This window comes from Pagrus major, chromosome 6 (assembly GCF_040436345.1).
Source record: "Pagrus major chromosome 6, Pma_NU_1.0".
Classification (NCBI taxonomy): Eukaryota; Metazoa; Chordata; class Actinopteri; order Spariformes; family Sparidae; genus Pagrus; species Pagrus major.
The window spans coordinates 13,739,204-13,766,171 of record NC_133220.1 but is presented as its reverse complement, the minus strand read 5'-3'; the positions used below and the strand labels follow the sequence as shown (position 1 = coordinate 13,766,171).

General features: G+C 39.1%; 1 protein-coding gene across 1 annotated transcript; it reads left to right on the top strand.

Annotated features, from left to right (window-relative positions):
* shmt2 (serine hydroxymethyltransferase 2 (mitochondrial)) lies at window positions 1–26,177 on the top strand. Its single transcript, XM_073468234.1, has 12 exons — window positions 1–153; window positions 9,030–9,221; window positions 13,042–13,121; window positions 14,723–14,923; window positions 15,157–15,238; window positions 17,571–17,693; window positions 20,312–20,451; window positions 20,773–20,935; window positions 21,768–21,867; window positions 22,723–22,878; window positions 23,599–23,706; window positions 24,416–26,177. The coding sequence occupies exons 1-12, from the start codon at window positions 121–123 to the stop codon at window positions 24,541–24,543; spliced, it is 1,506 nt and encodes a 501-aa protein (XP_073324335.1). The 5' UTR covers window positions 1–120; the 3' UTR covers window positions 24,544–26,177.
* The last annotated feature ends 791 nt before the right edge of the window (window positions 26,178–26,968 follow it).

Sequence of the window (26,968 nt, the reverse complement as noted above, 5' to 3'; positions counted from 1 at the left end):
TTGCGGCAGGTTAAATGTGACCAGCCGTTGCTAACAACTTCTAACAGCCCTTTCGGAGCCTGTCAGCGGTGTGTGTCGGCCGGCTGTGCTGCCTCTTCCTCTGGCCTGAGAACTGGAAACATGCTCTCCTTCGCTCTGAGACAACTCGCACGGGTAAGAGGACCATAAACCACTGTTTGTGTGCCATTTTCTCGTTCACGGCTTGTTTAAGTCTGGCATGTTAGCCCGTGGTTTCCTCCTGTTTGCTAGCTTAACGGCAGTGTGTGTTGGTGCTGCAGTCGTGGGGGTTTAAGTTGCCCTCCTCCGCTTTTAGCAAGGTGTGCTGTTATTATCACCAAATGGAGGAGTCTTTCTCTAAGCATTTAACCGCTGGCTATCTTCTCTGTCCTGTTCGCATTAACCACTAATGAGTTAGCCGATTAGCTAGCATGCTAACCCAGGTGTTAGTGCATTTTTTTGTGACATAGCTGCAACTGGGTCCACGTAATGATGCAACAGCGACTGCTCAGTTTCATCATGTGGGGAGAGACTGCAAGAAACAACACGACCCCGTGTGTCCCCATATCAGAAAAAAACTTCCGATTAAACAACATCTCTTTCATTATTCACTTACAGTAGCTTGATGGAATATATTTGCGCAACTTTATGAAGTTATTTTGCAGTTACCCAGCACAGCACACTATGTTTTTAAACTCAAAGGGATTCAGTGAAGTCAAAAGTTGAAAGCCTGAGTCAGGATAACACTGCAGATAAAGCAAGAGAAGGTTGTGGTCTGATAATGATATATTAACCAGAAATAAGGGGTCTTGCCCCCATAAAGTCCAAAGTGCAAATGAGTCTGAGGGAGCACCCAGCAAATATTAACCTCATACTTTGAGACAATCATGTAACAGATAAGGCTGTGCTTTTTGTCAAACATGGGAAAGTAATAATCAGTGTTTCAGCAGTGTCAGCAGACTCTTAACTGCTGACATATTTATTACTTTAGGATGGCTATAATGATAACGTAAAGCTTAATTGACCTGATATAGATATAGTTCCTAATATATATGGTGAATCTACTGTAAGCTCAAGGGTCCACCACCCAATGTATTGATTGATAGATATTATCGGTTATCACAGATATATTGGTATCTTTAAATTCCCAGTGTATTTACTGTTTCAGTACACTAATAGAAGTTTATTGTTGAATTGTAAAATATCTCGCCTCTGTTACATATCTTTGCCACAAATGTTTGCAGAAAATGTGTCTATTGGCTGATATAACGATATCAGAAATGTTTACCTCCTAAGATTTGTGTTGGCATCAGCTCCAATAATCAAGTATTGGTCTGTCATGAAACACTGATACTAAATAATAATATTTAGTAAGCTGTGGTTGAATTAAATGGATTGGGCAAAATACCTGAGAGTGTAACAGAAACCGGTTCAATAGCACCACAAACTGAAGCCACCACAATGACATACCAGAGTCACTACTCCATGGCTCCTTGTGTTGTAAACTTTTGAAACTTAATTAACATAGATTGAAAATAATTTAATGAGCCGTAGTTGTATCTTCCTGTATTTAACGCCAGAACCGTTCTACTTTCTGTTAGTTCAGCCTCTTGCCAGTTTATGGTTATTTTAGATGTGTTGTAAAACACATAGATGTGGACAAGTTGCAGTCAGTGTGGGTGATAAAGAAGAACCAAGCTAAGACTGTATACACCTTTTTATAATTTGTGTCATCAGTTCATGTCAAATTTTCTGAAACTGGCGCAATAATTCAGTGAAATTCAAAATTCCTGCCCTTTGCCTTTTTAGTGGTATTTCATTTTCTTTAGTTAGACGGATATTTTGTTGTATTGTTAAATTATTATTTATTGCAGGTTATTACAGAACTGCTGTATCGTGATTTTAATCATTATTGTGGGCGACTTGTGGTGAAAAGTATCGTATCTTGAGAGACTCTGTGATTCATACCCCTACAGCATATACAGTACAATTATGCCGGAGAGATAAATATACAGCAGTCAAAACAACATCATCTATATTTAATGAATATCAATACAGCAACACTATAAAAGACCTTATGATTCAGTGTACACCTCTGTTGTAGTGTTGATAATTGAACTTAGTTGAACTTAAGTTGGTAAAAGTTTTAGAATTTGACATTTTTTTCATTAAATAAATTGTTTTGATTAGACGAGAGATTTGGTTGAAGGAGGTGTTGGGGGGGGGGGGAAAGATTGAGGACTATTAATAGCCTAATTCTGAACTTAAGGAAGTGACCCATTTTGGAGATGGTGTGAATTTCATGCAAACAACAACTAGGCTATGCCAAGTTTGTGCCAACATCTTGTGGCATGTATTCAGACCTAGTTTTATTAGTGACTCTCAGTTTGTTTCAAGTTTGCTATCATACTGACTGATTCACATGTTTGCATGCTTTTCCTATTGGTGCTAATTGGTTATGCGTGCACCTTCATTGAATTTCCAAATAACTCACAAGACCTTTAGGTCAAGGCACGCAGTGTTCTCACATGATCACTGTGTCCTTGTGCAGCAGTTCTTCTTGCTTTTGACCTAAATTATAGGATTAGCGAAAGATGATAAACGATGAGGGAAACTCAACTTTTGAAATTCCAGTTGGTCAATGTGAGAATCAGGAAAAATCTCTGGTACAAGAAGCCAAAAAAAAGCAAAATTCTTATCAGCTGTTACTTCTAATAACATGTTTTCTTTCATTAATCATCTTAACTGATTTTTTTTTTCTTTTAGTTGACCATTCTGTAAGTTATTTTAACTTGGTTCTTGTCAGCATTGTAAAAAATATCCAAAAGTAATTCTAGAGTAAAGGTTAAGACATTTAGATAAAATAGTACATTAGTAGAAATGAGAATTTGAGTATTTGAGTAAAAGTCTCAAATGATCTGCTATTAAATATTCTTAAGTATTAAAAGTGATTTTCTGGCAATAAAAGTACAAGTAAAAGTAAATTATAGATATATGTACATGTATGTAGTTATCGGATCCAATATATATTAGGCGTTTGTTTGTTTTTTTGACTATCTGAATCAGTGTAATCTGATAAAATAAATTGATTTAAAAATGTGCAGCTCTGGCTCTGATGCAATCTGCAAAGTAACTAAATCTATCAATCAATATAGTGAGTATAAAGTATGATATTTGCCTCAAAAATGTAGTGGAGTGGAAGTATAAAGTAGCAGTAAATGGATATACTCAAGTTAACCACAAGTACCTCAAGCTTTGTACAGTAATTGAGTAAATGTACTTAGTTAAATCCCATCACTCGTTCTAGTGCGTATGATGTTTATATTGCATGGATTTTTTTTTGGCCCTCATCAATTTAAATCTTTGAATTCAATATATAAAGAGATCACTTTAAAGACCCACGGGCTGTTCATGTTTATTTCAGTAATGATGTTTAATGATGGGAGAAGCACCCAGACATTAACACTGTGAACCTTTTTTTAAAGAACCTTTTAATTTCAAAATGACATCAATTTAAATTGTCCTTGAGTACACTTGACTAGAGCAAATTGAGTGTGAAGATTCTATTTTTGGCAGTTCAGGTTCTGGTCTTAGACATCTTTGGCACTGGAGCACTTACAGGGTGCTGCTATTTCCACGGACTGCTGCATCTCTGTACATCCATCAGAAACTTTTGTTAAATCACTGATGTTTAATCACGATCACTGAGTGATCAAACTGATGTGTGTAAGACCCGCCAACCAGAGGTCATACAAAAACCGAAAAAGTTAAATATCTTTAAGATTTAGGGCCTGCTCTCCTACCTAAAGCTCATAATTAACCTTCTACTATTTCTTAATATTAGTTTACTGGATGTGACATAAGTCTAGCCGTGCCACAATTTGACAAACAGGAACGTCGGCATGCCAGGGATGTAGCCAGGTAACCAGGAGACTGGTTTTTGTTTTGTGAGAAGATGTGCTTCTCTTTCGAGTTTAGTGCATAACTTTTACTCAACTCCACATGCTTTTGTTTGAAGTTCTGAGGGAAATATTTACAGTAGTCCTACTTTTCTCAAATGTCAGAGGTTGACTCGGTTGAAAAGAAGCAGCAACATTTTTGTTTTTATGTATGTGATGCCAACATCAGTCAACAAAGTGTTATTGGTGTGTTCAGTATAACCCAACCGTAAGTTTTCAGAATTGTTTTTTAACCTACTTTTTATGTTGTTTCAGAAACAGTTTTCGCTGTCACCCTGGACGCAGCCTGTCTGGCTTCATCACCTCCCACACAAAAATCATAAAATTCAAATTTAATGCTTTTGTACACATCAGTTTTTTGACAAAGACTAATGTAACACTGTTGCAGTAGAAGCCCTCTTTAGCTTTTTGAATTCAGTTCTCGTCATTTAACAGGAGCAGAACAGAAACACTGTACAGAGAAGAATATTTTTATTGCGTTACAGATTGGACACATGTCTATTTTTGGCGACAAACAATTAAAGAATCTTAAACAAGTAATCATAAATCATAAGGTCCCCCAGCAAAAATAAAAAGGATAAATAAATGGTGGCAACCCTTATCTCCCTGTCGTTTTTTAGTTTGGAATACGCAGAATATACACACATCCGATTTAACTTGTTTTTGTGCAAGCCATAGCTTCAGCCATCATGACTGGCTTAGGCAATACATCAAGACCGATAGACGTCAGTAAGCTGGACGGCTTTTTCAAATAATTGCGAGAATATGCACAATCATCCCGATCATGAAGATTCAGCAAAATCAACGTATCCTGTATTTTTTTTTTTTATCCCGATCCGCAATAAAATCTTTTATCATTACATTCCTATTTTTGCTTTTGTTTGCATACATCTTCATGAACATAAAAACTGCACAAATGCCCCCTCTATATAACTAAAATGTGTGTGTGTGTGGGGAGCAGAGCAATCAAGGATGACTGCTTCTAACAAATCATAAATTCCAAACACATGCTTGTTGAGGCCTCTCATCCATTTCTATGTCTTACATCATTGTAAATTGAATATATAACTATTTAAAATATAACATTTGGCTATGGGAGTTTGTGCTAGGCATTTTTCACAAGTTTCTGACATTTTGTAGACAAAATGAGTCGCTCATTGATCAAGAATGAAAATAATCATTAGTTGCAGCCCTAGTTTAGTCAAGTTCACTTCACCTTTCAGACAGCCCTTTTCCGCACCAACATTTGATTTATATCCTTTTACTGCTGATAGAAAACATCCACTGGGACTTTTTTTTTTTTAAATTTGGCAGGGGCTTTTTGCTTTTTTATTAGATTGTGACAGGCGAAGACAGACAGGAAAGGGGGGAGAGGGGGAATGAGTTTGCAGTTTAGGGCCCGGGTTGGAATCGAACCAAGGCTACTGCAGTTAGGACTCAGCTTTAATTACATGGTGCACATGGTTTATCAGGTGAGCTACTGGGCCACCCTGGCTCAAGATTGTTTTTACAGTCAAGTGTTTCTATTTTTGGTTAAACAGACTTAAAACTTGAAGGGGGCAACGAGAAGGCCATGAGACTGACTTGGCTCAAAATATGTCAACAGGCCCCATGAAAGCTCAGTGTAGAGCATTTCCACCATCATCTTCACCACAAGTTGTGGAAAGATTAGAGCATAAACGTGTCGTTCCACTGCCTACACCTACTGAAGATTGCCTCTGTTGCCGGCATCGCTTAAGACTCAGATTGCCACCCTGACAACCCTTTGACCCGAATAGAGTGGAGTCGCCCTCCGTCCCTTCACGCCTCTTCACCCCATCCAGATTTTTCAGTCTAGTGTTATCCAGACTGAATCACAGGGCAATTTGTAACGGACAGCCCTGTTATTAGTCAGTGACAGGGGAAGAGGCAACTGCGTGTCAGACTGACGGATGCAGCTGCCCTGTTGACACTTCTTCTCTCTAACCTTACATATCTTTTTTCTTCTTTTCTCCTCTCTAGTCCCTTCTGTTTTCCTTCTGTTACCAGCCTGATTGTTGTTTGGTATAGTCACTGATGGACAGCAGTCATCTGTAAAATTGACTCGCCTCTGGAGCAGCTTCAGGAAATGGGCAAAAACAATACAGAACTAGGATTAATGAAATGATTTCCTTTCTTCCCTTTTCTTCTTCTCTGCCATTAGTCTTTGGGCACAGATGTTTGACAGGAAAGTTAAACTGCCAACAATTACTGCATCATTGTCACGCAGATTCAGCGCATCTGTGAGTCTGCCATTATTTCTTGCTCGGAGCCCAGGTTGATGTGGCCTATGCCGCCTCTTTTCTCACAGCAGAGTTTTCATCAAGTTCACCTTCAAAGGACAGCGTCATCTGTCGCCTAAAAATAGTCCCACTGTGTGACATATTTGGTGCTTGTATCTTGGCTCTCACTTTTCTTGGAACAACTCATCTTGTTTTTATTAATTAATCTCCCGTAATGATCAGGGCTGGCAAACGAGGCAGGAAAGCAGAGAGGCACACCACAGGGACTGACCTGTGTATGGTTTGTGTAAGCCCAGTGGACGCCGTGGCAGTGATATCGATGACAAGACGAACTAATAAAAATGCCACAACTATGGTGAGCGTGCTTAGCAGTGTCGAGTGACATGATGAGGGCAAGAAGATGGTATGAAAAGGAAAGCAGGGATGAAGGTGGAGGTGAGTTTGAGGGAAGAGAGGCACCCTTGTCTATTTTGCGGTCGTCAGAAGCATGGTAACCGCTGCGTCGCTGGCTTCTGTTGGGTTTTTCTGCCACTGCTTTCCCAAGCCTTGGTGTGTTCCAGCAGAAATGCAGACAGCGAAGGACAGTTCCCGTCAACATTTAATGACCCGTGTGATTTCTCTGTGAGAAACGCGTCCTCTGAGGCAGCTCGACCTGTCTCCCCAGGCCCTCATCTCCTCCAGAACCCAGAGGGGGGGCCCTCTCCCCTTTTTCCACCATCACCACTGCCACCGGTGACAGAAGGCCAGAGTAGAGCCAGTTAGAAATCGGCCATTAATGTGCCAGACGCCTCCCCTGGTGTGTCACCACTGTCCCCTCTGCCACCCCGGGGAGCAGATGAAGAGGCGGAGAAGAGAGGGTGGGCCGAACAGTGATGGAGTTGATAAACTATCTGCAAGCTGTTCCTAAGGATAAAGCTTCTTATTAACTGTTTTTCTTTCTTCTTTTTTTTACAAAGAAAGTTGCATTATGGGTCTACGGTTGGTCATTTTTCAGGGTGTCTGCTGGTCCTTAAATTTTATAAATTATAGGCCTTATTAAATAGTTTTAAATTTAAATTTGTGAGGTCTTAAGGGGGCTCTGTGGAACTTCTGTGCTGTGCTGGAAGCTGGTCGTCAATTTTTAAACTAACGTTTGCTAGAGCTGTTGCTCTCCGTTAGTGGAGTGGAGAGAGGTACTGAGATGAGGCCCTCGAGCATGTGCATAAAGTCACATCCTTTGGACTTTTGCAGAAAATCCGACCCGAGTCTTTCACAAAGAGATCCACAGTCCAGCAGCATTGAACAACTCAAACAAATCATCCACAGGCTTGTATAGAGAGACAAGGGGAAGGTCTCATTTTTCACGTCATGTTACAATCCACTCACAAATTGTTACATACAGTAGTGCCCCTTTAATTGCAACAAACATTTTATCTAATTTAATTTATTCATCTTTTACTTTATTTTTGTCTAAATGAGTCAAGTGCTTCTGCTTGCACATTTCTGATGTTACACATTTTTGAACCTAACAGTCTTTTTCACTGTATACTTGCACTTACCTGTTGGCAAAATGTCACTCAACTCACTTAAATAACCATATTCATTCATAAAACCTACCTCTGCACTGGACCACATATCCTTATCTATATACTTACCTGTAATGCCTGACTAAGATAAAGATTTGTCCAAAAAAGGTCTTATAAAGCATTACATTTAAGTGTCTTAAACCCTGTTTTAGCATTGCAGACAAGATTTTAGCCTTTATTCACAACATTAACATTCTAATGTGTTTCAAAAAATTAAGGAGTTGGCTTCTTTGCTAAATTTACTATGTAATAAAGCCACTACAAGAGATTAAGCGCCCCCAAATATTTTGCACCACATGAAATAAGCGTAAATTGCGTTTTTAGGTTGTTTTTTCATATGGGTGTCTCAACCAGTTCTGAGCATTATGTTAATTGCTTTTTAATGGTGCTATTAAAGGGAGGTTGTCCCTCACACCCCAGCACACCTGTACAGATGATAACGATAGGTTGGCAGTGGTGGGATTGATCTCAACACAGAGTCATCATCATATTGTTGATTAAATGATGGGAGAGAGCCAATTTGTTCCAAGTGCAATCAACATGTCAAGGAATGTTTTTCTTTTTTTGTGCACTCCCTGTTGATTAGGGTTTATAAAGAGAACTTGAGCACCGAAGAGCACACGTACAGCTATAATACATGACAATCATTTTATAGAGAATGCGGTATGTAATACCAAGCCAAGTGTTAAAATATTCTATCACAGGAATAGTGCTGCACAGAAGAACAATGTTAAAGTAGGAAAAAAAGACACAGAGAGAGTGAAAATTGTATGGACTCTGCACACTAATATGATCAGGCAGTGCAGCAGTAGCAGCAGCAGGAGGACTTGCCAGCCCCAGTCCAGATTAGATAAGCAGGAAGTGCTGAATCTGTTCTCTATATGCCTCCTTCGGTACACTGAGGCTGTAAAAGTCAGTCCCTCAGTTTGTAGAAGTGCTGATAGAGGCATAATTGAACAACCATGCTGATTATTGATATCATGCAAACACGCCAGTTTCTAATTATACCAGGCTACTTATGTGAGAGTATGAGGAACAGAGGAGGGCTTGAAATGTCTTTTATTTATATAGGAAAAAAATAGGGTGTTACATCAAATATGTAAAATGATCAAATAGGCCTACATTCGGCAGAAAAATGATGTTCAATTTAACAGCTTTGAAAGCTTATTTCAGCCGCCATGAGACACATTTAATGCCCCTCCCTTTTATCGTAACCCCTGACCCTGTAACTTCTCTTCTGCCCTCAGCCACTGTGCCAGCGAGCCCCAGTTCGTCTCAGCGTACGTGGCCAGCAGTCCCACGCCGCCACCCGTGCAGTAGATGAAGATCGTCCGTGGACAGGCCAGGAGAGCCTGGCTCAGGATGACCCCGAGATGTGGGATCTGCTGACAAAGGAGAAGGACAGGCAGTGCCGTGGCTTGGAGCTCATCGCATCTGAGGTAAAAAAAAAACTCTTTCACAGATATGATTCTCTACTTTTTAACCTCATCTGTTTTTGACAGTTTAAAGGCCTATTTGCACAGGGCTAGTATTACCTGGGGACGTCTAGTGATTTGTCATAATTGCGGAGGACGTCTGATCTTAATCCCATGCAAATCTGCCATGTCTGTAATTCGTAAAGTTAAAATTCCTCTGTGTAATACCGCCAAACACATAGGTCATGTGATAATATTAGTTCCCTGCAAATCGTCATGATTGTGATTTGGGGTTGTATTTCTTTTTCAACTGCTAAGGAATTTGATTGCGCCTCTTAATATGTTGAGCAGCAGTTAACAGCTGTTCTGTGAGATCAGCTATATTGACAATTGAAAGTGATGACAGAGAAGGTTAGGAGCAACAAAAGGTTGTCATATTCAAGTACAGCCACAGAGCATCTTTTACTTGATTTAAATGAGCTGCCATTGTGCATTTATTCTTGCAACACATGTGGAAAGGGGACAAATCAACTCTAAACTATATTAATAACGTGGCTGCTAAAACGGATGCCTTGATTCTGAAAGTTGATGTTATGTGGAGGCTTGACAATCACGTGTGAATGTGCCACACAAAACACAAACGTGGTGGTAATTTCTAAGTCTAATCTATATGTTTACAGTGGAGAGAGATTGGAAGAATGGGATGCAATTAAAAGAGATATTACATAGAAAAAGTTTTCAAGCCTGATTTTAAAACCCACGTAGGATGCCAGGATAACTTTGTGTGCTGCATATAATGTATACATGATGAACTAGCTTCCTTCAAAATGTTAGAAGTTTAAAGTGAATGACTATCTGGAAAATTATAGCCCAGACGATGAGCAGATAGCCTGGACACAATAATACATTTCCTTGAACCCCTTGATTAGGGAACATTTGGCCATTGCCTTAAAAATGTTGGCATGGAATTGACATGCTGGCAGACACTTTAAATGAGGAAAAGATTTTTCATTCAGTCAGCCTTTAATAGACTATAACGACCCATCGTATACCAATTTGTATTGATTGACTCATTTTTAAAGAAAGACAGTCAGTGTAAACACTTACTCAATGCCTGTAAGAGCTGGCAGCACCTCTCCTAAATGTTGGCAGTGATGGCAGCTGAGAATGCCTCATCACCTCTGATTAATGTTTTGGCTAAATGGATGAATGAATAGACTTGCTTGCCTCATGTATATCTATTCTGGTTGTATCTTTTTTTCCCTGTTATTGCTGTCAGACACTGCAATGACAGAAAAGCTCTTATCAGTGGTTTATTAGGGCTCATACTGTAGATAGATACATACCATACAGCAACGTACAACGAGTTATATGAACATTTTAAAATCATACACTGCAAATATCAAGTCATTTTTGCTCACATTTCTTCCTAAATCATCTTGCTGTTGTATGTTTGAATATTTTATAGCGGTGAATGTGCTGTTTTTTAATGTTTTCAGTGGCTTGCTAGTGACCTTCTGGCTCAGACATACAAATAATAAAACAGATATCATGAACTTTGACAAGCATATTTTAAAAAAAGAACAAATTCATATCAAGTGATTCAAATTTGACATCTTTAATCGTGAAAAAGCTGACAGGATGTAGTGTTGTCTGTAAGCCAGAGTCGCTCAGTTGTTACAGAGAACTTTGGGTATCTCTTCTTTGTCTGTTTTCTTTCCAAGGCTGTATGGTGTGAAATGGGAAATTTTACTATTCAAAAGAGCAGACAAGGTTTTATCTTGTATTGTTCTTTCTCTCTCTCCTCCTGTTTCTTCTTCACCACAGTAGTTGTTCAGTGGAGTATATCGGCCCCCTCTCTACACAAAGCCTGACCACTCTAGTGTGAGATAAAGCTGATATCTTCATTCTGCCTCCTCCCCACCTAACTCTGCAAGGCGCAAGGCACACAACACTACAGCTCAGGCAGGCATTCCTTGAATGAAAAGACATACATGCTCCCACACGTGTCAACACACATGCCCTCACACACACTAAGACGGGGAGAAGCAAATGCATTTCCGTTTCTAATAAATGCACAGTCGTCTGCATGACAGACAGACGTGGAAGAAAGCTGTTACTGGAGCTGTTATCTTCCTTGATCTCCTCTTGGCTTCTAGGTGAAGCATTAGCATAACACACACGCACACATCACAGACACACACCACCCCAATGAGACTAGACTTAACTGTATGTGTGTGTCAGACAGTATTACTGGGCAGTGTGATCACATACAATAAGAAGTTTTGTTAGGTGCCCTTTATAGAAGAGGTATCTATTGTCAGTTACAGTCAGGGTTTTAGACATTGCACAGTAAAGGTGACAGATAGTAAAGTCAAGTTTAATGTGTCTCCCAGTGTGAGGCTATTCATTGTCAACATGCTTTCCTTAAAGGGGCTCTGTGAAACTTCTGTGTTGTGCTGGAAGCTGGTCGGTAGTTAATGTTAGTAGACTCCATTTCTAAACTAACATGCAAGTCGAGTCCTTTACAAAGAAATGCACAGTCCAGCAGCGTTAAATAACTTAAACCGATCATCCACAGGCTGGTATAGACAACCGAAAGACCCGCGGAAGGTGTCATTGTTCACATCGTGTTACAAACCGCTCACATATAGCCAAAAAAAAGTGATTACTACATGTAAATTGTGACAAAGTGTTCCATAATGCCCCTTTAAATATTTTGTGTAATGTCCCATACTGTAAATGTCCGTATAATTTCTATGGCGAAAAGGGAGGGGAGAATTGTTGTCCTTTTTCAAGTACAGTTTTCAACAGGAGCGCTTTTCAAGAAAGAAAAGGAGGACAAGAAATTCAAAGGGAGGTATCATATAATCAAATGGGTGCCATAGAAGCTGTAGGTTGGATATGGCAATTAAAAGTTGATCAGAAAGTTGTAACGATTCGTAGGAATTATGGCTGTAACTAGTGATTATTTTCATTATTGATTGATCTACCGATTGTTGTCCTGGTTAATCGTTAAGTCCTAAATTGTTAAAAAATGATGACAAATACTTTTACAGTTTCCTGTAGCCCATAAGATGACTCCTTGAAATTGCTGGTCTTTTCGACCAACAGTCTAAAACCCAAACACATACATGTTTACTATCACAAGACAAAGAGAAACCGAAAAACCCAGAAGCTTGGACAAGGAATTTGTGATATTTTTTCTTTTTGGAAAAAAAAACAAAAACAGTCTCAACAACATATTTTATCAAAGTAGTTTTCAATCAGCTGACTGATTAATCAATCTATTATTGCAGCTCTAGTAAAAAAAAAAAGCAAAAATATGATCATTTGAAAATATTAAAGGTCTACTGAAATCAGGCTACTAAAATATGTCAGTGAATGAGTCTGATATCAGTTACTGGTATTGGATTAAACAGAAATATTTAACATGTCTTTTTTATCCTCAAGCACACAAGGCAAAATATGAAGGAAAACTTTTGGCGGATAATTATACCCCTTTCGCAGCAAACCCTACAGAGTAAGATTTGTTTTTCTTGGAAAACGCATTGCAGAGTGATTAAAAAAGGCCACACCAATGTATCTCTGCATGTGCAGAAAAGTTTATTACATTATCTTGTATCCTGAAGCAGCAAGGCGATAAGCATTGTGAAGTGCAGAGTGTTAGTCTATGGAAGTCCAGAGGTTCAATACTGTAATGATTGCCTTTAGCTGGAGGGGGATTTCTCACTATCACTTAACAGACTTTAATTTGCCGTCCTTGTCCCTTCTGTCCACTCGCGCCATTGATCTGACTGTGTGTGTGTGTGTGTGTTTGCTTGTGTGTGTGTCTCCACCCCAGAATTTCTGCAGTCGAGCAGCTCTGGAAGCTCAGGGCTCCTGTCTCAACAACAAATACTCTGAAGGCTACCCAGGGAGAAGGTGAGTGTGGTTATTCAGTCACACCCAGCTTATTAACACTGGTGATATTCACTGCTTTAGGATATTTGTTCCAGACATACGCACATAAACACACACTCATGTATACTGTGTTCTCTAGCTTGCCCTATAATAGTACATGCCAACCACACAGCAAATAATCCACAGCCTCTGCCTTGCCAAACAAGACTCCTGAGGGGATACACTGGAAGAATTTAGTGCCTAGGCTGATAGTTGCATATTTTCTATTTTCAGTTTCCTATTTCATGTTATTTTTCCTCCAATAATTCACATTTATCAGCAGCAACAGAGAGCTGACATATTTTGAAATGTTTCTTATTTGATGCCTTTTGATTTCTGGATTGCGAGCCTACCATAAATCTCCCTCCCACTGAATGTGTTTTTAATTTTTATTCATTTATTTATTTATTTATTTTTATCCCCCCACATCCTACTCATCTGCTGTTTTTACACTTTAATGTAATGAAAGAAGCGGATGATCTCGTTGAATGAGTGGTTTGTACAGTAGCCATCTGTTGCTCCTTTATCTGTAATTTCACTAAAAAGCTTTGATGAGCATTTTCACCTGAGATGTCCCAGATCTGCTGTGCTAGTTTCAAGTTAACATTGCTCTAGATTTTTATGACAAACAGCACCACCTGTGGCTGTTAGAGACCTATAATGACTGTAACATATATATTTATAGAATATAAACCATGCATTAAATAGAGCTTCGTCATTTTTACATTTTTTTATCATCACCCTTGAAAAAAGATCCTCTAACAAAATCTTCAATTTGAAGAAAGAGATTCATAGGTGTAAAAGGACCACCAAGTGACTGAAGATACTTAAAATGAGGTGAAATTTACGGTGCTGTTAGATTGCTGCTAGACTGCCCCATTCAAGGTGGCATTTAAGTGATTCTGTAGAAATATAGTTAATTATTATCATTACTCTTATTTCCAGGTTGTCAAATACCACGCTTTGTTTTGGTTGCTTGATCCGAGCCAGCAACTATATTGGAAGACTAGGAAATTGGACTCAACATTCAACTATCATGCAAAAGAACAAAATACCTGCAAAACATTGAAATATTAATTGAGAATTTGAAAGTTATAAATGAAGCTTTGAAGCTTCAAACCAGTCGATACAGCACTAGTATCAAATGACAATGTGAAAGGAGTTGTTCTTAGTGATGAACCTACAGAGAATTATCACCCAAATCTGTACAGTCGGATTTTACTGCGTTTTTTTGTGACTCAACTCATTTTTTAGCTGTCCTGTTTTGGTTCACTCTCACTGCTAGAGTTGTTTTAAGCCTCAGCAGGCTGCTGTTTCCAAAAAAAAAAGCTATAAAAATTCACTGTACGCTGCTCAGCATCCAGCTGTATGATAATGTAGTTCCACAATTGCTGTATTTGTAGTTCACTATATCAACTTTAAAGGTGTAGATGTGATGGTTGTAACTTATGTGGCAATAACATCAATTATTGCAGTTTTAAAATGCATTAATATAAAGGCTTTCTCCTGCAAGTTATTTTCAGGAGTGATGCATCCGTTAGTAAACTGCCTAATGTTCTTTTTTTGTCCAACTACACCCTCAGATACTATGGTGGAGCAGAAATGGTCGACCAAATTGAGCTGCTGTGTCAGAAACGAGCCCTGGAGGCCTTTGACCTGGACCCGGCTCTGTGGGGTGTTAACGTCCAGCCATACTCTGGCTCCCCCGCTAACTTTGCCGTCTACACCGCAGTGCTGAAACCCCACGACCGCATCATGGGCCTGGACCTGCCCGACGGAGGACAGTCAGTAGTCACTGCTGCTTTCTCTTTATTCTTAATCTTCAGCCTGTCACTTATTTTCTCTTTCTCTCACATTTTTTCTTACCTAAGTCATTTTCAGGACCTGAATCAATAGCATGCAATTTTCTTTTTCCTGTACATGTTTACAATAAAATTTCTGTTAAAAATCCTCTTTTTTTTTTTCAAGGTAATGTAACTGAGTGTGTTTGCTTGCCTGTTTCTTTTGCTCACCACAGTCTGACCCATGGCTACATGTCCGATGTAAAGAGGATCTCAGCAACCTCAATCTATTTTGAGTCCATGCCCTACAAGCTAAATGTAAGTAGAAACCTCAACTACTGATATCATTTAACAAGTTGTGGACTGTCTAATACCAGTGTTAAATTGTCAGCCTTGTTGGCAATGGTGAGACACAGTATTAACAGTACAGATTATTGAAATGAGACAACAGCAATAAAAAGGTGTTATAGTGTTATAAAGGCTGTGAGGCAGGTGCAGGCTTAATGATTTTAGAAATAATAATAAATATATTTCGTACAGGTTCATATATTTTTGATCCTATTTGATTGTCAGATGAAATGAGTTGAAGTGGAGACAATCAGGAAAGTTTTTCACAATCAGGTGTTCTCTATGAATGACTTATGAACTGACCCCCACAAGATCTGTGTCTTCTCAAATGTCTGGAACGTAGCTGTGCAAAGCATTACTTATTCTGCCGCAGTACTCAGTATAAGGTCTCCCATGTTCAATAGTGCTATCGGTCATTTCTACTTACTCTGTCAGACTCTGCCTTTAATTTTACAGTTGTTGGTTGAAGTAAGAAATTGCACCAGTGTTTATAGACATGCCATACTAATAATATGTTATGTAGAATGCAGTATATCTGTACCACAACAGGGACAAAACATGTGTTTCTTATAATAAACTACCTTTAGGACTGCAGATAACAATTATTTTCAATGTTGATCAATCTGCCGATTATTTTCTTGAGCAACCGATTAGTTGTTTGGTCAGCAGAATATCTGAAAATGTTGAAAAATGTTAATCAATGTTCCCCAAAGCCGAAGACGACATCCTTAAATGTTTTGTTCTGTCCACAACCCAAAGATATTTAGCTCACTATCATAGAGGAGTAAAGAAAGCAGAAAATATTCACATTTAAGCAACATTATGTAGAAATTGCCAATTTGTGCAATTTCGTGCCGCCCATAGTTTTTGAATGTACCACCACTGTTGTAAATACCAAATTCCAGGTTGGTAACAATTTGTCAGATGTAATGTAGGTGCTAACTACAAACAAAACTCATAATGTCATAACAATGTGATAATTAATCGTTGCAGCTCTGCATACCTTTTCATGTTGCTGTCATTATATTTATAATTACAGTCAGCCTCAAAAGCACAAATATCTAAATTTACATGTGTAAGTAAAGTGATTTTGATGGTCTTTCCTTTTCAAAATACCAGAAAATCAATTTGAAATAAACAAAAGGAGTAGAGATAAATATAGATGTGATCTTTTTTGGGAAAGCCTGTTTGATTTCATGCCCCCAGAGGGACGACTCAAGGCAGTGTGGTTAGGGATTCAGTGTCCACCAGCATTGAGATCTGTCCTACCAGGGTCCCTCACATGTGACAAGTAATTTTCTTGAGTTAGCGCGTAGATATGATCAGTGCGTCGTGTATTAGTGTATAGTATTTTATCCCTGGGGTCATAGTTGTGTGGTAGTGTTGGGTAGCGGCTGATGGATGGCCATGAGAGTGTGCATGTCCAGACGTGCTGATGTATGAGCAGGCAGGACCCCTCTGCGAGAGAGATAATGGGAAATCGACAGGCTGGCCAGCACCACTGGCTCTGTCTTCACAATGAGCAGCTTGATGGAGTGAGGGGGCATCCATAGATGTGCTCTGGAGATGGGAGATTATCAGGTTGTCTAAATAAAGCTCTCCCTCCTCCTCTTCTCTCTGCTTTTTCTTGTCTGCATCTCCCTTATTTGCCATCCGTTCTGTCTCTCACTGCTCCACGCTGCTCTCCTTCTCCCGCCTGCACCATCTCTCTTTTCAAATGCCTGGAGGAGGAGTAGAGTGGGTAAAACCGGAGATTCAGGCACAGGACACACTGGTCATTTGACTGGTCCAGTCTGACTCCATTTCTTGTGACTCTGAAGTACATCCCCTGCACAATGGGTTGTCCAACACATTTCTCAAATTGCTCAATGTAAAGAGCAGGAAAAAGTCTCCAAACCAAGCTCTGATCTGTTCAGCCTCATCACACCAGTTGAGTAGATCCCTAAAAGGTTGAATTAGGATAAGTAGGGGTGCATTACTGCAATTGCTCCATGTTCTTCCTTTATATGAGAGGTTGAAATGTCTCCCTTAGATAAATTCCTTCCCCCTTTTAAGGTAGCCAGAGTACTTCAAATGCAGCTGCATCAAATGATCTTCAAATGGAAAAAATCTCTCTTCTGTGTTGATATGTTTGCTCTTGATGCTCAAGATATCTGACAACTTATCTTCATCCTCTCATGTTGCTTTTTATTTTCCCCCTGACCCTTACTCTCCTTTCTAATATCCTAATATTCATCCTCCACGTCTTGCCTCTCTCTTTTTTTCACTCCCCTAATCAGTCTCCCTCTCCATCTCTCTGCAGCCTGCAACAGGACTCATAGACTACGACCAGATGGAGTTGACGGCCAAGCTGTTCCGGCCCAAGCTCATCATTGCTGGCACCAGCGCTTATGCCCGCCTCATTGACTATGGCCGCATCAAGAAGGTGCACGGAGAACTCTCTCTTTATTCAAAACTCACCCAGCTTTCACCCCATCTTTGTCTCTGTGTGTGTGTTTCACTTCACCTGTTTTCTCCACCTCTCATCCTGCATTAGGAAGGTCAGACCAGCTTTGCTCTCTTATTTAAAACTCAGTCAACCTTTCCACTAAACTGTCACACACACACACACACACACACACACACACCTGCTTCCCCACCACACCTTCCAACCGCATCTTCACTAATTTCTGTCCCACGCAAGAGACTAAATACTGAGCAGTCACTTTCAAGCGTCAACATTTCCAAACACAAACTGAATTTCAAACACCGGTGCTTTCCTCCTCTCTTGCCTACTCATCCGAACTAAACGTGGATGCTCGCACTGACTCAAACGTACACAGCAGCAACTTTTCACCGCACACTTCACTGCTCTCTTTGACAGTGCACAAGAGGCCCCTTTATCTGTTTTGTTATACCCACCCGCTGATTCACTTCATTCACTCCATGACTGCTTCCCTTTGTTGCAGAGCTCCACTTTAGCTCGTACCATCAGATGAAGTGTCCCGCCATTACAGTGCTGTGTTTTTATTAAGCACCATAACTACTTTGCCACTAGGCCTGAAGTGGGGGCCATATTTTCCCCCTGGCATGTCTCTGTGGAACTGTTCACTGTTTTATGGCAGAATCTGCCGGGCCGGGCTCCTTTCCAGTTTTTCAGTGTTGTGTTACCTAGATTGGAGCAGGCTCCTTTTTTTATTTTTTAATCTGTAATTTGTTTCACTATCGGCGTTCATCAGCCAGCGCACATCACCCTCTTGTGTTCTTTACCCCCTCCAGTAACCCTGCCATCTATCCTGCCTTTTAATCTAATAAACATGTGCTGATCCAGTTTAGATATGAGAGGAAGGGAGATTGTCATGATAATGCATATTAATTGGAGCACTAAAAAGATTGCTTACTGCTCTGATCGTTCGCCAGCAACTCATTTGCATGTTAGCGAGCTATTTATTGTTTTTGCTTTTTTGGCAAGAGACGGCAAGGATTTATTGAATTACGCTGTGGTATTACAGGCCTCTGAAGACTGCCGAGGAGTGTAATAACAGCAGCTCTGATTTGAAATATCTGCCCTGTATGATAGGTGCTGCTAACAGATGTAGAGTTGGTCATCAAATCTTAACCGTGGGGTAAAAGATGTAAATGTTTTGCACCAAGAAATTCTATCTCACATTTCAACTTATATATAGCACAGTCAAATAAAACACAGGTCACTGATGTTTAAACATGTAGTTTAGTTTTATGGGAACTATTATAATTTCTGGTAGAACTCTGTAAATCAATAATAATGTATGCAAATACAGTGCACTTCATAAATATTTGGACAATGCAGATTTTTGCTCTGTCTCCAGGACACTGCAACTGAAATTAAACAGTGACTGAGGCTGAAGGGCTGATTTTCAGCTTTATGGGTGTGTCCACATCTATCACCAATCGGCCAGACATTAAAAGGCTAACATGTGAAGTGAATATTATGAATGCACAATTAATTATTATTAATTACCAGTGCATAAATATCAATTTATTATAGTATATTTATCAGAATCTGAAATTCTAGTCAACCAAATTGTTTTCATTGACTTAACAAACGCAGCATCTACAAACTTAGACACAGTAGGTGGTGGTATGCTCCTTTTTAAAGTCAGTTTGTGATCTGCCAATAAACATGGAGGAGGAGGAGAAGAAGAATAATAAGAGGCACAGCCTGGCAATATGCAACACAAGGGTTTAGAGAGGAGGAAAAAGGCTGAGTTTTAACACAACAAATGTTTTAGAGCTATAGGATATTAAATCATCCATCTTTGCTCTCGACATCTTAGCCTTTCTTAACCTCAGCTTTTCTTTTTCAATAAAAAGATAGGAATTTGTTGGCTATATTATCTGTATCGGCTGAAAAAAAATCCCTAACATGCGAGACCATCATATTGGGTGCTGGTATTGATGTCGATGCCACTTGACACGCACCACCCACCCAAGTACCTTTACAGATGAAGTACATCCCCCGTTGAGAGTGGCCCTACCACACCACAAAACTGCTCAGGAATGACGACATGAACTTAACAAAAACTCAAGGCATCAACCTGGCCTCCAAACACCCACTGATCCCAATTCAGTTGAGCATCTGTGGGATCTGCCGGAACAAGTCTGATCAATCGACTTCGATTCATCCATTAGTTCTTTTAATGTTGTGGCTGATCTGTGTATATTGGGTTAACAGTAGTGCCTGACCAATAAATCGGTCTGACAATATTATATATTTTATATTTATTTTATTTTTTTAATAAAAGTCGCCTAAAAGTAAGGGATTATGTCTAGGGAGGATTCTTGCCCTGTTAATCTGATGTGGATACAACCTCATACTCATTGCTTAGTTTTAATCTTAATATAAAATGTTTCACTGCCCCAAGACTTGACTGACTGCCATTCAGTTCACAGTACCTGGCAGTAATGTCATGACTTAGTTAAAAAAACATTAAATGCGATGTAAAAATTTCCTGTCCTGTGGTATAAATTAGAATCCTAATTTTGTGTTTCTTTTTCCCTCTTATCCACCCATTTCAACTTCAGCTCTGTACTGACATTAAGGCCTACATGCTAGCTGACATGGCCCATATCAGTGGCCTGGTGGCAGCCAAAGCCATCCCCTCTCCCTTTGAACATGCTGACCTGGTCACCTCTACCACGCACAAATCCCTCAGAGGAGCCAGGTGAGAACAAGAGAAATTTCAGTAAAATCTCATTAGAACTGCTGCAGTGTTGTGACTGAAGCTAGGGAGCAGGCTAACAGGCTCGGTGGAGGTGCATTATTGTTTCTCTCTGTCACTGACCTTTAGAGCATCAAGGAAATGATCAGTTATTTCTTATTAATGGTAGTTATGGTATTTTGTGATGTTGTGTTTTCCTCCTAATCAAAAGGCCCACAGGAAGAGACAAATCAAATTACTAAGGAAGAAATCTTGTTGGGTTTTCAAGAAAAATAAAATGAAAAAAGAATTCTTCTTCAGTTAATTAGTCTCTGTTGTGTCCAGGGCTGGCCTCATCTTCTACCGCAAGGGTGTTCGCTCAGTGGACAAGAAGGGGAAGGAGATCATGTACGATCTCGAGGACAAGGTCAACTTCTCCGTCTTCCCTTCGCTGCAGGGTGGACCTCATAACCACGCCATCGCTGGTGTGGCTGTGGCACTCAGACAGGTCAGCACAGCTCACAAACTTCAATGAAAAAGTGGCTAACTTTGTTTGTATTGATGTAACGCTTTATTACCCTGGTCTGCTATTTTCCTAATAAGAGGTTGATGATGGGTGAATCAAATTGTACAGTGAAACTAAATCTTACCGCTGAGAGACTTCAGTGCAACTAGACACAGACAGTTGTTTCCTAAGCTGCTGTGGGCATCTGCTCCTTCACTTTCTCAGGGGTTTGGATATTAATGCTGTGCTAGACAGATATTCATATTTGATCTTAATTATGATTGTTGTTGATGTTTTTTTCTTTTTTAAGTCAATATGTATTCTATAGAATTTCCAAATAACTATTTACATTTTGATAAAGGGGATGTATTGTAACAAAAATGCACATTAACTTCTTGGAAGATAATCCGTTTTATTATAATAATAAGTTATAATAAGTTTTAAATATAAAAAAATGGGTCGGAGGCCAAGCCAGCTTTTCCTTAGACATCAGAATTATACAAAAGAAAACCCACACAAACAAACAAACAAACCCACAACCACAAAGGATTCCATCACTTTAACTCTTTAAAGTATGGACATGACTGCCGTACATTTAGACCATAATTCAGTAAAAGTGTTCAATTGAAGCAAAGAAAAAGTAATTTTTTCCATTATGTTTGCTTCATTAACTATATCCATATCTTTCATTCACACCATAGAAGGGACATTTCTGGAGACCAGAAGTTTTTATCTTGGAAAGTTATTTTTGATCAGCACATTTGTTTATATTGTCAAAAAGTGCTTTCTTGAATAATTTCTTGACCCCATGCCCATGCTTTGTGTGGTTGTCCAGGCACAGTCTCCCATGTTCAAGGACTACATCTCCCAGGTAATAAAGAACTCCAAGACCATGGCTGCAGCTCTCCTCAGCAAAGGCTACACTCTGGTATCAGGTAATCCAACTTGTATTTAAGCTTTTTTTTTTTTTTTTTTTTTAATTTCCAGAAAAAAACATTTGCTCAGCAAACAGCAGTAAGAAACATCGAAAAATCCACAACGCAGTCAATCAAGAGAAACGTCCTGTCACAAAATGCAAATGAGGCGACGAAGAAAAAGCATTTAAATTCATGATGTGCAAATAGGCTAATGTCCGTGTAGCTGTCCTGCCAGTCAACAAAATAAAACCAGATGAAAGTGGTCACTTCCTGCTTGAATCTTGTACTGCATTTAATTCACTGGCCTCAGCGCTTTTTTGATGTATAGCTTTCAAAAGATACTGTGAAAAAACACAGACTTGTCCTGTGCTTAGATTGCATTGTGTGCATTTAAATACATTTGTAGATCTTGGTGTTCAAAAAAAGTGAAACGCACATTGTATTACTGCTCCAGTCAGTAAGAGACTTGCAAAAGGAAGTGCGTAATATTCAAGTAAGTTTGTTACATTAATGACTGAAGGATTATTCAGACATTTTCAAGACTTCAGACTTCATGACTGAAAGCAAAGTCGTGTTTTGTTCATGTTGTCCCAGAATTAAGTAAATCTAAAATAAATACAGTGCACATATGTGAAGACAAAATAACGTATGCAAGAGATGGATGAAGTAACTGACTTGAATAAAAATATGATAATTTGGCTTCATCATTAACTGCATTCAGTTTCACATCCAAATGCTGTAACATTACCTCATCCATGTTAAACTAAAGTTGAGTTGGTCTGATCAAAGGATTAAAGAGTGAAGTCCATGTGTATGAAGCCTCGGACTTTCCTCCCTTTCAAAAGTTCTTACTAGGAATGCTGAATATTTCAGGCGGGACCGAAAACCACCTGGTCCTGGTGGACCTGCGGCCTAAGGGCATCGATGGTGCTCGGGCTGAGAGGGTGCTGGAGCTCGTGTCAATTACTGCCAATAAGAACACCTGCCCCGGGGACAAGAGCGCTCTAACTCCTGGTGGCCTCAGGCTAGGTAAGGAACAACCTCACATTACACTATATTTAACTAGAGTCAGACAAGGTCCCGTCATACTTATTATGGGTATGATCAGAAACCATTTAAAAAAAGAACAAAGTGCTGATTTGTACATTTAGAATGAGTCTTGAAACACCTGTACATGATTGTGATTATTGTGATTATTATAAGATAATCAGTCTTTTTATGTTCGTGAGGTTTTTGCCAAATGTACACTTTGCACTTATCACCCTCTTCAGTTTTACTTACTTTTTAAAAATGCACTTCTGCATATGGAAATTAGTCAGCCACCAATTAAGCCAGAAGCTCTGAGCAGATCATGATTAATTAAGCATGTTTGGCTTTTTAATCATCTTCAGGAAGTTCAGGGGCTCCACATCTACACTGCCACATTTTTAGCATTGTCTTAAGGCAAGGTACTTCACCTTCAGTGTGATGTACTGCACATATTACCTTCTCAATTCTTTATTATATTGAGATTTGGGCTGAATCTTTGTGACCCATCAACATTAATGTAGGTGTGATACATCTGGAGTCTCTGTAGATTCAGATTTCAAGATGCTCCAGGGTTCTGTTTCTTTTTTTCCAAAGACCATATGGTTTCTAAATAGAGGGAAAAAGCAGAAAATTGATTAGAGACAGTTGAACCTGTAAAATGAAGTAATTGTCAGTCATTAGTATTTTAAGCTCCAGATTTTGTGTTCTGTTCTGTTCTAGGTGCTCCAGCCCTGACCTCAAGACAGTTCAAAGAAGCTGACTTTGTGCAGGTTGTCGAGTTCATGGATGAGGGCTTCAAGATCGCCTTGGATGTCAAGAAAAAGACAGGTAAGTCTAGTGTGAGAGGGGAGATGGAGTACACTGTAGCCTGGTGTCTGGGGTTGGGTAACAAACTCAGTGCTTTTAAGGATATCGGCCAAATTGCATTTGTACTACTGAGTACTGATCTACGTTAAATCAATCGTTCCACTTTGCAATACCTGAGAGTGCATCTTTAGAGTAATGTTATAGGAAGAGAGCATGATGTCATTCCTGCAACAAGTCAAAGTGAGTCAGTCATTTGTAATGCAAAATACAAGCCATTATCTAGTCCAAAACTAATATTCCATCAGTTTCTTCATTTAAGTCCAGGGATCCAGGTTGAGTTAAGAGTAAAAACAGCTTCCTCCTTTGACGCAGTGCCGGTCATATTGGTGCCTTTTCTTTCTTTCTTTTTTTTACAACTGAAAATTTTCATTTTTGTTATTACAGAGACAGTAAAGTACCAAAAAAAACAGTAGTGTTGAGTACCTGTTCTGGTTTTTGTTCATATGTGAACAGCATCCAACCCTGCTGGTGTCATCTTTTTGTCTTTTATTTTCAAAACAGAGTTTGAAACTATGTCTTTATTAGACATGCTACAAAATGCTGTATGTTGTTTATTAAATTATTTGATGCTGAAGCATGAGAGAGCAAAAGCCCAGTGGTGATAAAACAAAGGAAGCAAAATATTGGAAAATTGAGCCATTTCCACTTTCTTCTCTGTTGTGTTCTCCAGGAAAGCTCCAGGACTTCAAGAACTTCCTTCTCCAGGATCCAGAGACTGTGGCTCGCATCGCCAATCTGCGCCACCGTGTTGAAGCTTTCGCCAGGCCATTCCCCATGCCAGGCTTCCACGACCATTAGACAAGCCAATATAGAGTCAGGGGGCCATAACAGTCGGGAACAGGAGAGTGCAAGGAGAGGGGAGAAAGGTTGTTGCAATGAAATGTGGTTGGTGCCTGTGAATCGGGATGACTCTTGAGTTCCCTTTTTTTCCAATCAGATCTGGGAAACCACATTTTTTTATACTTCTTTGCAGTCATCCATCAATCTATTCTTGTAAAAACGGGGCCTCCACGTCGAGGTAAAGAAACAATAAACTTGGACAGATTTTATAGAACCAAACAACCTATTTTCTAATGCATGTGTAAAGATCTCTCTCAGTTGTCTTCACACCTTTTCTTAAGTGGGTGTGTGGGAGGAAAATAACATTCAAACAACAACCAGCAGCTCGTAGTGTCACACACTCTGTGACTTGATCAGTTTATAATTGGTTATTATAATAAGACACGCTGATGAGTCTTAATGCTGTAAAGAGTCTTAACTAATGTCACTGATATGTGTTGTTCTTGTCAGATGGAGATATGTGCGTGATAGTTTTGTATCATCATTTTCTGTGTATGAAACTAGGTACGAGGGAAAGCTTCATGAGGTTGAGGGCGTGCTCTGCCGTAAAAATGTTATTTTGGCCTTTTGAATGTTTGTTGGGGCATTCTTGTTAAAATCACAAAATTAGCCCTTTAACTTGTGTCTCTGGTGAAATGGTAAGATTATACAGGAGGTGGACTCAATAATTTTAACAGAATTAATACACTATGGTCAAGTATAGCAACACTACATACTGTGGTCACAAATATTGTTTAAATACCACATCTCACACACAGTGTAAACAAACATCACATATAGTATTTAACAAGAATTTGTATAAGATTGCTTTAACATAAAGTCCACCTTGTATGAAAATCTATTTTTTAAAGTTTAGAAGCTCAAAGTTCATTTTAGTTGTACGTTGTGATTGCTTCGTCTTATTTTCTTCCAGCATATCATCAATGTCAGATTTTAATTGCTTTATATTGTTATGACCGATAACCAAATGAAATAACAGCAACGTCAACCTGCATTTTTCCATACTTACTCCTTTTAAGTGTGTTTACAAAGAGTATATACTTTTCTATATGTTATTTAAATAGAGTTCCCTGTCTAACTGCCAACATTTCTCATAAAACTTAAGGTTTCTGATACCAGCTGATTAGTTGTACAAGAAGAAAGATGATTTGTAGAGCAGTCTGCATGATTTAAGTATCATTTATTTCACCGTTGTGTTCATTGAAGGAAACTGTAAAGCAGCTTGATTTGAACTTATTCAGAGTATTGTGTCTTGTATCTGGTTCACAGATCAGAACTGTTGTCATTATCACTGCATCAGTGAGGAGGCATTTCTGTTTGTGAAATGGTCTTACTGCACAATTAAGAGACGGTATGCTTAATGTCTTACTTTGTACAAAACCAAAACATGATTTATCTACATCACAACTCGCTCACAGCCAGTAGATTAGACTTTCTGCCAAAACATACCAACAAGTATTTTACTATATTTTACTATATGTTGCCAGCCATTGTACATCAACATAAGCTTGAACCAACTGTCTTTTCCAAAACATTTTTATTAATTAACACTTGATTGTTTTTAGCTGGGTCCTAATAAAGTATTGCAAACAGTTTGTGTCATGTCATTGATATTTGTCTTGTGTGTGAGAATACTGTATGTCATTCTGTCAAAATGTCATCGTGTTTATCTGGATGGTTCAGATGTGTGTTGGGGTGTGACCAAATGTGGACTGATACGTGACCAGATATTGTAATGAATACGATTAGGAGAATCACTGGATTAGTAATATTTTTATACGTAGTTTATCTGGCATGAACTGGATTTGAAAATGTGTGCCATCAGACTGTGAAGTAATGAGTACAGTTAAGAGCCATTTTAACCACCTCTTACTGAACTAATGCTGCAATTGTCCTCCTACTTTCCACCTATTTTGCATTCATGAACTGTAGTGGACCACATTACCATATTCATTGTACTTGAGTATATTTTCATTTCATACAACTTCACATATCTTCTTAAATGGAACTACTATCTACATTGAATTGACATCTAGTAACAAGTTAGGCTACTTTATAAAGTAGATTTTACCTACAAAATATGTTTTTAAATTATTGAGCATGTATTTTTGATGTATACTTTTAATCCACCTGGAAATGTTTTTCAGTGGTTAGAGTTTTAGCTAGGCTGCAATTAGCCAAATTAGGTTAAATTTTGTTTGCAGCTGCAGTGTTTAGCGTGTGTCGACGTCTGTCCCTGTTAATGTGTTCTCCAAACACTGGGTCTTCAACGGGGGGGTCCCTGACTCCTAACAGGTCCTCAGAGTTACTGCAAGGGGCCTGCAAATTTATTGTATGATAATATTTTGAAGATTTTGTTTTTTCAAAAGATTTTAATGCATCT